The sequence below is a fragment of the Panthera uncia genome, chromosome F2, assembly GCF_023721935.1.
Source record: "Panthera uncia isolate 11264 chromosome F2, Puncia_PCG_1.0, whole genome shotgun sequence".
Taxonomy (NCBI): domain Eukaryota; kingdom Metazoa; phylum Chordata; class Mammalia; order Carnivora; family Felidae; genus Panthera; species Panthera uncia.
In genome coordinates, this window is record NC_064812.1 from 7,586,660 (window position 1) to 7,602,675 (window position 16,016).

Below are 16,016 nucleotides of genomic sequence, written 5' to 3' on the forward strand. Positions count from 1 at the left end.
TTTTTAGTAGCGTGGAGCTGTTTTTTCATGGTGCCCATGTTGTCTTCTGATTGAATTTAAAAACCCTTGGCAGAGGCTTCCTGTCCCTTGCTCGTTTTGGCCTTGGATCCTCTGACTGTGAGGAAGCTGTCCCCCAACTACAGCTTTGGGACAGGGTTGAAATGACGCATGCTGGCTCGCCCCTTTCTTCCTTTGGGAAACCGTGGACGCAGGAAATGGCCTCCTGTCATCAAACAACTGATGGACGGGTATTTACTTATTCGGTGGCTACGACATCTCCAGCTCTGTCTGCGATCCTGTGGGCCCTGGGGATTCAACCTTGGGATGTGTGACAGAGGTGGGGAGAAAGGGACACATGCAGTCGGAGGCTGTGTCGGTGACTTACATGCTACGTGTGTCTCATACTGTCAGCGTGAGACCAGCTGGGGTGGCCTCGTGGAGGAGGCTCTGAGGGTTTGAATTGGGGCCTGGGGTGCAGGAGGTGGGCACAGGCAGGGGGGCGAAGTGCAGGTATAAGAAAAGAGACTGGGCTTACCTGTGCAGATTTCGGGAGGTCTAGAACATTGCCAAGCAGCTGGGAGAGAGCACAGCTCTGTGTGTGTGTGTGTGTGTGTGTGTGTGTGTGTGTGTGTGTGTGTGTGTTTTGAGCCTTGTGTGTGTGTGTGTGTGTGTGTGTGTGTGTGTGTGTGTGTGTTGAGCCTTGTGAGAAAGGACCTAGAAAGCCAGGTCTGAGTGTTGTAAACAATGGAAAGTTCCAGAGCAAGGGCACAGCAGTGAGACAAGGGGTGGAGGCGGAGGAGGGCGGGAGCGGGAGGTTGGAGGCCGTGTGAAGGGATCTAGGTGACAGGGAATGGAGAGGGGCTTCCGTGGGCAGATGTCTTTGGGACAGATCACAGAGACACCGGACAGAGGGGCCCACGGAGGAGGAAGGGGACGGAAAGGAAGCCCATGCCGAGGTCTAGGACCTCGCTTGCCCGGGGCCCGGGTTCTCAGCACTTCTGCGGGGCGTCCGTGGTCGCCCCGGTTCCCAGTGCTCTTCAGTTATTCCAAGTTCACTTATGAATATTTCATTTTTTGCTAACTAATTGGTCTTGAGCCTCTGCATTATGGATGTGGCAAGATGTAAGATGAGTTTTGTCACCGTCGTGTTAGAGGTTTTCCAAGGCTCTCAGGGCTGATTTTGTGTCTCCCCCTTGACAGCCAGATTATGCACCGCTCACCAGTTTAATTCACTGGGATTTATCAGTGCCTGCCAGCCCTGCGGGATACCAGGTTAGGTGTTGGGGGGGGCAACGGGCAGTCAGGACCAGGGCCGTGAGTCCCCCGTGCACAGACCGCGGCAGGCAGAACCCCGCACCCCGTGGCACTGTGGCACGTGTTCCGGCTTGTCTCCGAGGAGGGAAGGTGGGGTGCCCTGCCGCTGTGAGCGTGCTGAACCCCGGGTGAGGGGCACGGTTGCCCACAAGACTGCTGGCCCCAGCTGTAAGTTTGGGGGTCCCCGGGACCAGCTAGCTACGAATCCGGGGGACCCCAAGGGCTCTCTCAGCTTCCGTGGTTTGTTAGAATGACTCAGAACTCAGGAAAGCAGCATACCAGGATAACCATTTTCTATAAAATGTGAATGAGTCAGAACCAGCCAAAGAGAGAGATGCAGGGGCCGAGTCTGGGGTTGGAGGGTTTGAGGTGTGGACCTTTTGGTCACCCTCCTCCCCCTGTGGAGTCCTGGATGCCTTGCCTTCTTCCGGCTGTCTTACATGACAGGACCCAAGAACTTCCAGCCAGGGACGCTCATCCCAGCCTTCGGTGTCCAGAGGTTTTGTGGGGGGCTTGGTGACCCACTGCCTCCGTGGCTGGCTGTTGGTCCCATGCTCGTCCTGTAGGTTCAGATGAAGACGTTTGTTCTCCGGTTCCTCCAGAGGTCAGGGCCGGTCTGACTTGTCACAGGGCCCGTCATAAATCACGTTGTTAGACCAGGCATACGGGCACCCCTGTCGGGCAGGACCTCCTGGGGGCCTGGAGGTCCCCCCCCCAGTAGCCAGGGGCAGAGGCCAGATGTCTACATGGCTGCGTCCTCATAGGGCATTTCAGAGAGGAGCATCAGGCCGTCTGCATGGCAGGGTTCAGGGTCCCTCTTCGGTGTTGCGCCCGGGCCACAGGCGTCCGTAACTGTCACGAGACACATTTCTGCAGCCCAGCCGACGTGACACGCGGTGCGTGTTTCATAGCCTCTCCGCCAGTCCTTCTCTGCTGTTCCTTGCCACTTCAGTAACTTGCACAAGATCATGCCGTGGTGACAGAAAACAAGGAGAACTGTTCTCATGACCGTGAGGTAAACAGTTCTGTCCTTACTGTGTACATCCCTTCCCTCGCCGCCCCCTCCGGCCTCCCGTACACGTCGGCTGGGCCTTGTGTCTACACAGCTGTTCTGCTCGGTAAAACCCGGTGTGGGCCACGGGATCAAAGCGTCCTGTGCCCTCGTTCGTGCCACCTGGTCTCTGCCTTTGCCTGCCTGTTGTGAAGTGCTCCCTCCCCGGCCCCCCGTCTCCAACACGCCCGGACAGAGCGGGAAGGCAGGAATTGTATGCTTTACTGCGGCCCTGGCCGACGAGGGCTCCGCTGTGGCTCTCGGTCGGCGCCGACCCAGCCCGGCCCTACAGCTCCACAGAAGCCCTGCCCCTTCAAGGGCTCCCCCACCCCAGCTCTTCCCCCGTTCCAGTGCTCCGTCTCCCGAGTTCTTGGGGACCCCGTGTCAGAGCAGGCTCCTCTGTCCAGGGCCCATGTTGTCAAGCCGCTCACTGGTTCCCGGCAGATTCTGCCCCAGAACCGTCCTGCCCTCCTCTCCCCTGTGGTCTCCCTGCCTGACTTGGGAGCACAGCAGCCCGCCTCACAGGTCCTCATGGGGGTGGCCGAGGGCGGGTGGGTGACACTTTCCTGTGCAGGGCGGTAGCCTTGGAGAGAGCAGGAGGGGCCCCGAAGACCTCACCGCTTGGTACGTGACCATTTTCCCAGGGGGGGTGCTGGAGCCTAGGACCTCTCCCCTCCTCCGCTGCTCAGAGTCAGAGAGGATGGCGCCCTGCAGGTGCCTGGCCCTGGGGCGCCGGCCACACTGTGCTGGCTTCCTGCTTGGCGTCTCTCAGGGTACCTGTCACGTGACATCACCTGAGCCCGCGCCCCTCCACCTTCACATGAGCAACAGCAGGATGCTCCCCGACCCCGCTCGCCAGTCTCACTTCCTACCTGCATTCTGGAGGTGACTGCCTTAAACACGAGCGCTAATTAACCAGAGTTACAAGTTGACAAATGATTTGAAGCTTGCTCCAGAGCGGCTCTGAGCATGCCATCCAACTCACTAGGTCGCTAGGAAACTTGAAGCATGTTGCTCTTGTCTTTAGTCCTGTAATTGGTAGATTGAGATTGTAATTCTTTTTTCCCTGTTTTATCAGAACAATTTGGCTGTAATAATTATGACGCCTTGAAATAATCTGAATAGTTGTGCAGCTCATTATGAGCCTGAAAGGCTAAGCGGCCTTTGAGAATCCTTCACAAAGAAGTCCTTAAGCACTTTTCCGAGAACTGGGTATAAATGGAGCTGCTGCTTGCTTCACTAGGAGTCTGATTTGTGAACCGGGCGGCTGCCGGTCACAGTTCAAAATCATCCCCACTTTACGGAGGAAGCCTGTGCCAAGGTTTGATCACATAGTATTTTTAAAGGAGAGTATTAGAAAACTGGTTATACGTTGGCATGTGGATGCAAAACTATGAGCACTAAAGGTACGTCTGCAGCTGTTAATTTCTGGAACGGCTTCAGACTTTCTGTTTTTCATAAAACCCGAAACTGAACACATTTCCACATTTGGAAGTTGAGTGCGTGCCGTGCACTGTCGCCTCCTGTGACTCAGTTGTGCCCTCTTGTTTCCTTGGTAGAGTTTTCGGTCATGAAGAGGAAGAGAGGCAGGCCGAAGGGGTCCACGAAGAAGCCCAGCGGCGAGGAGGACCTGGCAGAGAGCGTCGTTAGTCCGCAGGAGGGCAGTCCGCCGGCCCCAGAGGAGGGGAGCAGCCTGGCTCCGGGCAGCTTGGAGTGCGGCCAGTGCCGTCGAAAGTTCTCTAACCCGCGCCAGCTGAGGAAGCACGTCTGCATCATCGTGCTGAACTGGGGTGAGGAGGACGGAGACGCAGGTACGTTGCCCAAGGGCCGGACGCGCCAGTTGCTCGCGAAGATGTGTAACTGCGGACATCCGTTTGCCCTGGGTCAGTTACTGCATGGAGATCGAGCGCTTTTGTACGCGGCCTACCTATCTGGAAAAGTCTCTGTTTGGGAACCGATGACTGTTACTGTCGGTGACGTGTCCGGTAGGCGGTGCCCACAGAGTGCGAGTCATGGGGGCACGTCTGCGGGAGCTCTGGGCTCTGCAGAGAGGGTAAAACACAGCGTCCCCTCGGTGAGCTTGCGTCCTGGGTAGGACAGCAGGGTTGTGCATCACGAGATGTTAACAGGGAACGTACCCTTGGAGGGGAGGTGGCCTTCTGACGGGGGTCAGGAGGGAGCCTGGAGTCATGGTGTGCGTGGCATTGGCATTAATGGAGGGAGGTGTGGGCAGAAGTGCAGACGTTAGGGTGCTCGGGGCCCCTGTGAGGCACCTGCTGAGCCAGCAGTGGCTGGGGGGCTAGGTTGTGGCAGGCATTCTGGAAGAAAGGAAAGAACACTGGTGCTTCCTCCATTTACGTTCCTGGCTAAGCGTCATCTGAAGTAACTTGCTTTTTAAAAAATAGTTGTTTAATTTTGAGAGCGAGGGGGGGACGTGGGGGAGGGACAGTGAGAGAGGGAGATAGAGTTCCGAAGCCCGATGTGGGGCTCAAACTCGCACCGTGAGACCATGACCTGAGCTGAAGTTGGGCGCTTCACTGACTTCGCGCCTGAAGTAACTTCTAAAAGAGGCTGAAGGAGGTTCAGTGAAGGTGGGCAAGGAGTGCTGTCTCTGCGGTGGGGCAGGTCTCGGGGGCGACCCTGTGGGAGGAATGAGCTAGCAGGACTGCACTGGAGAGGGGAGGGCCTCTGCTGTGGGCCCTGCTCTTGTCTGGTTCTTATACCGCTTGTGAAGTCTTCAGACTTTGCCCAAGACTTTGAGTTCTTACTGTGTTTTGTACTGTGCTAAGCTTGTTACATGGGAGTAACCAGTTCTGGTTAAAACATAGGCTTTGGAATATGGCAGCCAGGGTTTGAATCCCAGCTCCTCCAGGCCTTAATAGCTTCCTTCTGCCTCAGTTTCCGTATCTGTAAAATGGGAATAAAACACAGCACTATCTCATATGGTTGCTTTGAGGATTGAATAAGGCAGGACTTTTAAGGTGCTCAGAACAGTACCTGCATTTGAAAAGCGCTCAGCAAATGTTAGCTATAACTTATTCGTAGCAGTATGGGAGCAGTACTGTTGTCTTCCTTCCTGTTGTGTATGTAAGGATAGCGAGACTGGGCAATCAGGTATTTGTCCAGGGTTCTTCAGTTAGCAAGGGAGCCTAGCCTCTGAACCTCAGTCCTCAAGTCCCTTTACTGTAAACACCTCCCAACCGGGAAGTAAGACCCTAGCGCAGATCGGGGGCGTAACTGAGTAACTGATATTTACCAGACATCTAGGTTGGTGGCCAAGGCTCATTGCCAGCATCTGCGCAAACTGTAGAAAATATAAAACGTTCTTTCCTTTGAAGAACGGCTCTCGAGGTGACTTTCTAGGCTGCATGGGCTAATGCAAATAATGGACTAGCGCTCAAACAGGATAGGCCACTGGGAAGACACCTGTCCCACAGCAGAGGGCACGTCATTGCTGTGGGAGGCACGTAGGCCAGGAGTGCTGTGGTTTCAGAGCCATTGGCCTCCTGTTTCAGAGCCTGATGCCCTTTTGGCAAATAAAGGTACTTCTAGAACCGAGATGGTTGAGGGAGGAAGGATTAGAATGCACCTCCCTGCCCATAAAGTGCTGATTTCTGGTGCATTTGTCAACCACTGGCCCTGGGTTATGGGCTGTCCCCCCCGGCCCCCACCCCATGCACACCCCCACTCTCTTTTTCTCACACAAATAGTTAATGGTGGTTGCATATTGTTTATTTGTTCATTAAGTTTTTTACTTTATTTATCTTTTTATTTATTTATTTTTTTTAACGTGTATTTATTTTTGAGACAGAGAGAGACAGAGCATGAACGGGGGAGGGGCAGAGAGAGAGGGAGACACAGAATCGGAAGCAGGCTCCAGGCTCTGGGCCATCAGCCCAGAGCCCGACGCGGGGCTCGAACTCACGGACCGTGAGATCGTGACCTGAGCTGAAGTCGGACGCTTAACCGACTGAGCCACCCAGGCGCCCCTAAGTTTTTTACTTTAATCCCTGTATAGTGTTCCTAGTTTCAGGCACATAGTGTAGTGATTCAGCACATCCACATGTCACCCGGTGCTCATCACAAGTGCAGCCCTCAATCGCATCCCCCCAGCCGCCTCCCCTCGGGTAGCCATCGGTGTGTTCTCTGTAGTTAAGAGTCTGTTTCTTGGTTTGTTTCTCTCTTTTTTTCCTTTGCTTGTTTTGTTTCTTAAATTTCACATAAGAGTGAAATCAGATGGTATTTGTCTTTCTCTGACTTATTTCACTTAGTGTTATACCCTCTAGCTCCATCCATGTCGTTGCAAATGGCAAGATTTCATTCTCTTTATGGTTGACTGATATTCCATTGCACATACACGTATGTGTCCATGCATGCACACGCACACACACACACACACACACCACACCAGCTCTTGTTCCAGTCACCAACTGATGGACGCTTGGGCTGCTTCCGTAGTTTGACTATTGTGGAAATGCTGCTGTAAACGTAGGGGGGCATGTGTCCCTTTGAATTAGTGTTTTTGTATCGTTTGGGTAAATACCCAGCAGTGTGATTCCTGCATCACAGGGTAGTTCTGTCTCTAACTTTTTGAGGACCCTCCATACCGTTTTCCAGAGGGGCCACACCACTTTGCGTTCCCCGTGGCCCTTGCCTCTTAATGAGTGGGGCCGGCTGTAGCGTTAAGAGAGCCCTGTGTGTACCTGCCCGAGTCCCGAGAATTTGAATCTTTGGGGTCATTCAGTGCTGTCTTCTTGAGGACCTGCTTTGTTTTTGTGCCTTCACATGATTTATCCCGCCAGCCTCCTCCTGAGAGACCCCTGGGCTTTCTGTGCGATTACGGCCGGAACTCAGGGTTCTCCTTTGCAAAACATTCCTGCTGCTGCTTCCTTCAGATGTCAGACCTGGATCTAACTTGGATGCAGCCTGAGTTCAGTCGGGTCTGTGGATTGTCTGCATTGCCCTCAGGGTTTTCTTCCTAAAACAAAGTTTTTCAGTGTCTCCCCTTCAGAGTCAAGTGCCAGGTCCTCTCCTGGGCATTGAAGGCCCTTAGCAAAAAGATCTTTCCATGGAGCTCTACAGCATTGTTTTTCTGTGTCGTATTGTTGTCAGCTGAGCAAATTTAGGGTCGTTGCCAGTCTTTTGCTGTTGTAAATATTGCTTTCATAAACACTTCTGTGTGCAGGCATATATGTATGTACGTGCGTGTATATGTGCGTGGGCACACATGTATTTGTGGACTTACGTTGTTACTTTCATAGGATAAATTCCTAGAAGTGTAATTGCTGGGTCAGGATGTATATTACATGTTGCCGAATTCCCCCTCCCCACCAAAAGCTCACACCAGTTCAGGTTCCAGAAGTGTCTCACAGTACCTATCTTGTTTTTCTTTTTAAATACCTGAAATGATGCAGAAAGTACTGAGAGGAAAGTAACAATAATCCAGAATTTCACTGCTTAGGTGTATTGACTACTATACTGTGTAAGAAAGAGAAGGAAGATCCTTCTCTGTTCTGTGTACACATATGTTTTTTAGAAATGGGGTCATGTATCATGTTCCGTGATTTCTTTTTTTACTCACCAATATAGCCGGTAACATTTTCCATGTTAATATTTTTTTGTTTAACAAGCTGTTTCGTAGCACTTTCTGGATACTCCGTGTTTACTGCTGCTAGCTCCTGTAATTCTCATAGCAACCTTAAGAAGTAGGCATTATTGTTACTCTCATTTTATAGGAGAGGATACTGAGGCACCGAGAGGTTCAGGAGTTTGCTTAGATCACACAGCCTGTATGTGGTGGGTCTGGGTTCTGAACCCACCGCGGTGTGGCAGCTGTGCTATGCTTCCTGACCAGACTACTCAGTAAATGCGCATTTTTGTCATTTTTAAAGGACACCCAGCATTTCCTCGTATGTGTGGGCCATATATTTTCCTTCATCGGTTTCCAGCTGATTGACATCCAAGATTGCTTTTCATTTTTCTCCCTGATTACAAAAAAGAAAACCACTACTCAGGGCGTCTGAGTCAGTGAAGTGTCCAACCAACTCTTTTTTTTTTTAATGTTTGTTTTTGTTTTTTTTTTAATGTTTGTTTATTTATTCAGAGCGAGTGCTCATGGGGAAGGGGCAGAGAGAGAGGGAGAGAGAGAATCCCAAGCAGGCTCCATGCTGTCAGCTCACAGCTCGACCCAGGGCTCGAGCTTAAGACCCTGAGATCAAGACCTGAGCCAAAATCAGGAGGTGGACGCTTAGCTGACAGAGCCACCCAGGTGCCCCAGGCATCTGACTGATTTTCGATCTCAGCCCAAATCTTGATCTCAGGGTTGTGAGTTCAGGCCCTGCCCTGAACTCTGCACCAGGCTTGAAGCCTACTTAAACAATAACAGTGACAGTCCACAGGTGAGTGGTCTTGAGCATGCATATTAATTTTATTATTTGCACTTACGCTATTATGATCTTAGATGGATACCAGTAACGTAATTGCTCGGCTAATAAGGGCGTAGTTTACCTTTTGACACATATGCCTGTTGCCAAGCCGCCCCGTAGACAGCATCTGTCAGTTACTTCCCCGACACATATGTGCCGAGGGTATTTTCCACGTTTATCATTGTCTTGTTGTTTGTAGCCTTGCTTTGTTTTCTTTCGCACTTTGCTGGAGTTTTATTTTTTATTTATTTATTTATTTATTTAAAAAAAATTTTTTTTTTAATGTTTATTTATTTTTTTTTTTTTTAATTTTTTTTTTCAATGTTTTTTATTTATTTTTGGGACAGAGAGAGACAAAGCATGAACGGGGGAGGGGCAGAGAGAGAGGGAGACACAGAATCGGAAACAGGCTCCAGGCTCCGAGCCATCAGCCCAGAGCCCGACGTGGGGCTCGAACTCACGGACCGCGAGATCGTGACCTGGCTGAAGTCGGACGCTTAACCGACTGCGCCACCCAGGTGCCCCTAATGTTTATTTATTTTTGAGACAGAGAGAGACAGAGCATGAACGGGGGAGGGTCAGAGAGAGGGAGACACAGAATCTGAAACAGGCTCCAGGCTCTGAGCTGTCAGCACAGAGCCCAACTCGGGGCTCGAACTCACGGACCGCGAGATCGTGACCTGAGCCAAAGTCGGCTGCTCAACCGGCTGAGCCACCCAGGCGCCCCAATTTGTTGGAGTTTTAAATGTCTGTATTGTCACTACATGTTCCTTTTAAATTTCTTGCCCTTTTCTTCATGGCTTAGAACACTTACCTCTACCCCCAAATAATAAAAAACGTGCTCCTATATAGTCCTCTGTTATTTTTGTACGGTTGTATTGGTTACCTGTGTCTTTGATCCATCTGGAAATTGTATTTTTGTAAAAAGTTTAAAGTAAGACAGTTATATATTTGATCACTAAACATGGGCAAAAGAATTATGCTTAATAAATGCAGTTTGGTAGATAAGCTATTTCACATCAAAGGGTCCACAGAGGGAATAATAAGGGTCCGGTGCAAAGTCTAAGAAATACTTTAAAAGAGTAAGACTTCGTATTTTGAAAATAATTGCGCATGTATAGGAAGTTGCCAAGATTGTCTAGAGAAGTCTCGTGCCCTTGACCCTGTTTCTCCTAAGGATTGTGTAGAGGTTGACGCGTGACATCAGAATGGGGACGTGGACAGTGAGATGACGTGTGTGGGTAGTTCTGTGTCACGTGTCACAGGGGTAGACATGTCAACCCACCCCCACCCTGGGCAACCACAGGTCTGTCCTCCAGCTCTGTAATTTGGTCATTTGAGGATCTTCTATCAGTTGAATCACATGGTATGTGACTGCTTAAGATTGGCTTGGAAAACCCCCTCTTCGGCCTCACTTTCATAATTTTATAGGTGAGGAAGTTGAGTCCAGAAGTGATGATGATCAGGCGGAGCCCCATGCCTCGTCCGAGGTAGGGTTGGGGTCCCATCCCACACCTCCTGATCCTCACCCGTTGGCCAGCCTGCTGTGCCACGGCCGTGTCTTAAAACCCTTAAAACCGGTCTCATTTCCACTCCATGGATGCAGATTTTATTCATTTCAGTGTCCCTTTGTGAGCTTTATCTCTAACCTTATAAGAAATGAAGGCTCCACCCTGCGAGGTTCCTGTTTATCTTCTGCTCTGTAATTCGTTCAGCCATGTCTCCTACAATGGCAGACTTGAGCAGTCCTTTCTAATAAGATTATCAGTGGCCTCCAGTAATAGCCGTAGAGAAACCGGACTCGTGTTCCATTGATTTGAATGACCTAAAAGGACTTTAACAAATACCAAACGGAAAGGTAGAAGTTCTGGGAGTCTTTGCCTTTCTGGCCCCTGTCGAAGCCGCTGAAATATGCAGAAATGACCTTCTGTCCAACTGGCTTGTGGCTGCCGTCCATGTGTCCGTGTGACTGCTCCGGATCCTAGTTTGCCAAGCACAACGTTACAATTTGGAAAATTCTTGCATAATTGTTTTAATACACGGTCTGCAAAGAGCAGATTAGTGACATTTCAAACAGTTGACCTTGACTCTTTAGCTTGCTAAAACAATCACAAGAAAACAAAACAAGCCCTTCCCTTGGCTGAACCACGGCAAGTTAAAATAATACTTTTGATGTGTATTCAACGTTTGTTTATTTTATTCTGCATACGAATAGTAAAAGAAACCAGGAAAAGAGATTTTTTTTTTTAATGCCATTATGTGGAGCAGCTGGTGTTTTTGAAAAACAGTTTGCGGCCTACAGAAATCAATATGTCAACTTTATAAAAGTGGCTTCTGAACCTGCCTTAGCTTGTTATTTCTGGGGTCATTTTCTGCAAGGAGAGTTGCAGAAATGGGCTCTTAACTCTTGTTAAATCTGTCCTAGAGAAGACAAGGCATTTATTTTAAGATATTCCCTAAGATGCCCCTGTAATCTTCATGGAGATTTTTTGTAACAATGCTTCAAGTGCCTTCTACTGCATTTGTGTTAGCAAAACGGCTGACTCGGTAATGGCTGCTCTGACTGAAAACGGTTTTGGGTGAGTTGTGTTTGAAACTTTGCAGGAGGCAAGGCGGAGCAGCGTCAGTCTCTCGAATGGAACATTTTTCTCCGTGGAAAGCTGAGTAATGGTAACGGCTGGTTCCTCTTGCTGCCTGTAAACCCTGGTTTCACCCGTGCACCGGTCAGGTGGCTGGAAGCCTGGAGGTCACGTCTCCAGGCACACCCAGCCTTCGGCCTGCTGGGAAGTGTGGGCGTGTGTCCTCGCACTGTGAATATTCCCTCGCGGTGACACCTTGTGCTCCCAACTCCCCCGCTTCTCACCAGCTGCTCCTGCCCGGCTGCTCGGTGAGCTCCTGTTCCTCCTCTCATCACGTCGCCCCCCCAACCCCGTCACTGTCCCCGAGTCTGTCAGTCAGCGGAGGCCAGGCCACACCCTTACAACAGGCCTCTCCCAAACTGCAGTGGCCTAACGGAAGCAAGCTCGCGTTCTCCTTCGGACTCCATACCTGCTGCGGGTCCTCAGGGGCTCTGCTCGCTCGGGGTCCTGGACGGAGAGAGCAGCCCCCCGCCCCGAACGTGGCTGGTCACTGTGCAGGAGGGGAGGAGAGCCCTGCGTGGTTTCGTGTCAGCCTCGAAGTGACACCTGTCATTTCTGCCTGTGCATTTCGTTGGCCAGAGCTGATGTCGTGGCCCCACCGACTTCAAGGGGCCAGAAAGTGCCTGGGGTCGGGGAGAGCCGGAGGTGTTTGATGACTGTCACTAGTGACTGCTGCATGGCTCCCATCCACTTCCTTGGACTCACCCCCCAGCTGTGCTCTGTGACCTGCAGACGCCCTCCTTGCCCCCACCCCGTCCTGGGCTCCAGACCCGTTCGGGTGACCCACAGGCGGCTTGCGCTGTGGGCTTGTTTGGTGCTGAGCTCACTGACTAGCTCCTTATAAATGCCCCCCCCCCCCCCATATTCTGACTTGGTGACTGGCCCCACCATCCAGATGTCACCTCTCACATTGGTCATTTGTCATGGTCAGTTGACTTTTCCTGTGAGATATTTCTCCTATCCTCCTCTCTATCCGGCTGACGTTCGTGTGGGTCAGGCCCCATCATTCCCTCCACAGACTCTTTGATGGCTCTGGTCCGCGCCCTATTCCCATCCACGCTCTGTGTCGACCAGTGATTTGCATACACGTCCCTGATAAATGTTCATTTTTTACCAATAAATTGCATTTTTAAAATTTAAAAACCAACTACAGCATCCTTTCTATAGGCCCACCACTGTACTGAGTGTCTTAGAAATATTAATTGATTTCCTCTTCATTAAAAACCCCATGAGGTACTTACTGATTTTTGTCCCCGTTTCACAGATTCGGAAACTGAGACAAGCACCCTCTCCAGTGTTACCCCGTAGTAAGTGGTGGGCCTGGGCTGGGAGCCCAGGCATTTTGCTCAAATCCCCATTTGCTGTAAGAACGTGTTTATGGTTGTTGTAAAACACACGTAAAATATAAAATTCGCAAGGATGCGGTAAGAAAGGGAAAGAGGAATTCTCCCATGTTCTCCCCGGATTTCAGTGGATTGTTTGAGACACGCCCTGGGTGCATGCACTCTGGCTCTCCCTGCTGCTGGGGCCAAGTGCACGCTGCTTGCATCTGTCCCCTGAGGACCGGCTAGCTCTCCCTGCTGCTGTTCAGACAGTCCGAGCTCCTCATGAGCCTGCTGGGTTGTTTCTGCACAGCCTGACAGCTGCCCCCCCGCCCCGACCCCTTCCCATGTTGCCCGTGTATGACTCTGTAACAGACTTCTGGTGGTGCCAGTACCCTGCACACTTGTCTCTTGTACGTTGTTCCCTTTGCCTGTGGAATGGCCCCCTCCCCTCCGCCCTCTGAGTAGCCACACTCGCCTCTGGCCCCAGGCGCTTGCCCATCCCTCTGCCTTTGCACACCCATCCCTTCTCCGGGACGCCAGGGCCGTCTGGTGTTCATGTGCCAGCAGATGCCCACCCTCTTGCAGCTCCTGGCCTCACTGCTGTCTCAGGCTGGCTCAGCGTGCCCGTCCTTGTCCTCAGCCTCTGCCTCCCGGCAGCCCAGGCTGCTCACCCCGTGCCATGCGGGTCTCCTCGTGTTAGGAGTGTCGTATGTGTGTTTGTATCCCCACGTGCTGATAGCTCAGCAGACAGGATCTCGTGCTGTCCCAGGGCCTGGTGCCCTGCACATGGCATAGAATCACTCATCACTGTCCTTTCTTTGCCAGAATCTAGAGCCAAACTCTGCTCCTTTACGGATTTGGCACAAGGAAGACCATGTTACGTACGTCGTGTGGGTATGTCATTTCATTACTCTGTCTCCAGTGTTCAGAACAGTGCCTGGTACACACGAAGTGCTCAGTAAATGCACGGATCCTTTAGAGCACAAACAGGAACTACAAAGTCTCTAATGAGCAGGAAACTCAAAGTTAGTTTTTCTAACTTCTATGTATGTTTCTACGTGGTGTGGGCCAGGTGACCTGGATCGGCCCCAGTACGTGCTGCTGGCTGCCTGGCCAGCGCACCTGCTAATGGTCATTTCTGGACTCTGTGTTCTTTACACTTTGGGTTTCATCTCTCATTTTTCTCACCTGTATTTGATGGTTGCCTGGGAAAGTTACCTCTCACTTGCTGGTGCTTCCCAGTCTTCTGAACTAGAAACCTGAGTTGCCCTTAATTCCTCCTCTGATCTCACCCCAGACTGCACTGTCATTGAGCCTTGCTGGCTTTTGTGCGCCCCTCTTCCCCCCCTGCCCCGAGCCACCCTGGGGCCCCCAGTCTCCTTCCTGACCTTCCTCCCTGCCCCAGGTCTAGCTTCCTCTTTGTCTTTCTTTTTCTCTTTCTTTCTTTCTTTCTTTCTTATTTCTCTCTCTCTCTCTTTCTTTCTTAACAGGAGAAGTGTGCTGTTTAAGTTACTCATCGTTATCTTATTATTAACAAAATAAGGCACTGTGTTTACAGTCATGAAACAAGAAACAGTCTGGAGAAAAGTTGGGCTGGAGGGAAGGTGGGGAGGGTGCGGGGAGAAGATGGGGGGCAGGCACAGACTCAAATCCGCCCCTGTGGGGTTTGGGGTTCCCTTCCCACCCTGATCCAAGCGCTGTTCTGGATCTTCGGAGTCAGGTGCCAGTGGGACCTCCCAGGTACTGTCAGCCACAGCCTTTGGATCGGTGGCTCCACATCTCCACTGGCCCCCTAACCCCGCTTCTCCACAGAGCAGTGTCCAGCGCAAAGGTGACCCGTTGCTTTCTTGTTGAGCATCCCTCTGTGGCCTCCCTGTCCCTGCGAGTAGTGGTCTCCCCCCTGCCCTGAGACTAGATGCTGCATCTGGACCACTGCTGTGCACACTTGTGCCTACTTGTCTCCTGGCTCCTTTGGTGCAGGCACCGTTTTCTTCTTAGGGAGCCCCCTCCAGCCCCTGAGCCCGCCAGCTCTCTCTCGTCAGGGTCAGCAGCTGGTAAACAGCTGCTCAGTGAAAATACCTGTGCGTGACCTTCATTACTCTGGTAGCTTCTGGTAGCTTTTAAATGAAGTTCAGATGGGTGATAACAGGGTAGGTGATCAGACTGCTTTAGGAGAGGAAGAAAGCATGAGACCTATAGCTGGGAGCCCATGGGGAGCTCTGTCGGGCCCCAGCAATGAGTGTGAATCAGGCTGGGAAATTCTACAGATGCGTGTTTACATGCTCACAGAATTTCCAGAGGCGAGCTAGTCCAGAGCTTCCACGGGTCAGTAGCAGACACACCCAGGTCAGCGGGCCCGTGATGCTCACTGGCCCCGGCTGAGCTGCACGGAGGTGCCTCGTCTTGCTGCGCCCAGCCACTGCCAGGGCCCTGAGCATCTGTTCTAATCCTCCTGCTGGACGCAAGGGTAGGGCAACCATCTCAATGCAGATGAAGAAAAAGAGGCTTTGCCACCTGGAGGGAGTCGTCCAAGGCCAGCTGGTGATTACCTGAATCCCTTAGACTTCTGACCTCAAGCTCTGGTCATGTGGATCAAGCTATCTCCTGGGATGCTGGCCCTCCGACTCGCCACCCTGCCCTGGCCCAGAGTCACCTGAATTCAGACCTCCAGTCCTGTGGGAATTAAGTCTCCAGGTGTGAGACACAAGTAGGGCTGACGCCAGGTACCCCACAATCCCTCCTCCTGACTTGGTGTGTCTCTTGGGCAAACCAGGGGTGCTCAGTGCCTTTTCTTGCAGTGGGAGGAGAGAGCAGAGGAGGAACAAACAATCCCACCTAAGTGGGATGTTATGCCGGGACTTTTGAAGGAAGGCGTTCTTGTTCAGCATCTTGGCAGCCTCCTGGGGCCGTGCTGGCTGCGAGTGACTGTGCTGGGGAAGCCGGTTCTCCTGTGTCAGGGCCAAGGGCACAGCCCACTGTGTCTTTATGTGTGAAGTTCGGTGGGCTGCCCACTGACTGCATCCTGGCGTGGAGGGACTTGAGAGGGTGTGATGGAGGCCGTGGCACCTGGGCTTTCCTGCTACTTAATGCTTTTTCCCAAGACAAGGAGCTCCTGTGCCTTGTGACCCTGTGTGAACAGGAGCTCGGTCTCTCCCAGGAAAACCCCCGATGGCTGAGAAGTCCTGGGATGGGTGGCCAGACTTACTGCTGGGCCTGGTGCTTCTGGCTAAAGCAGGGGGCTGGGCCCGGTGCTTCTGGCTAA

General features: G+C 51.8%; 1 protein-coding gene across 2 annotated transcripts in view; it reads left to right on the plus strand.

Annotated features, from left to right (window-relative positions):
* The window catches only part of ZFAT (zinc finger and AT-hook domain containing), a 190,622-nt gene that overhangs the window by 39,658 nt on the left and 134,948 nt on the right, over positions 1 to 16,016 (plus strand). For both annotated transcript variants that reach the window (XM_049633451.1, XM_049633453.1), the window contains exon 3: positions 3,925 to 4,176. In XM_049633451.1, the coding sequence (XP_049489408.1) occupies positions 3,925 to 4,176 (252 nt within the window). The remainder of the gene's footprint in view (positions 1 to 3,924; positions 4,177 to 16,016) is intronic.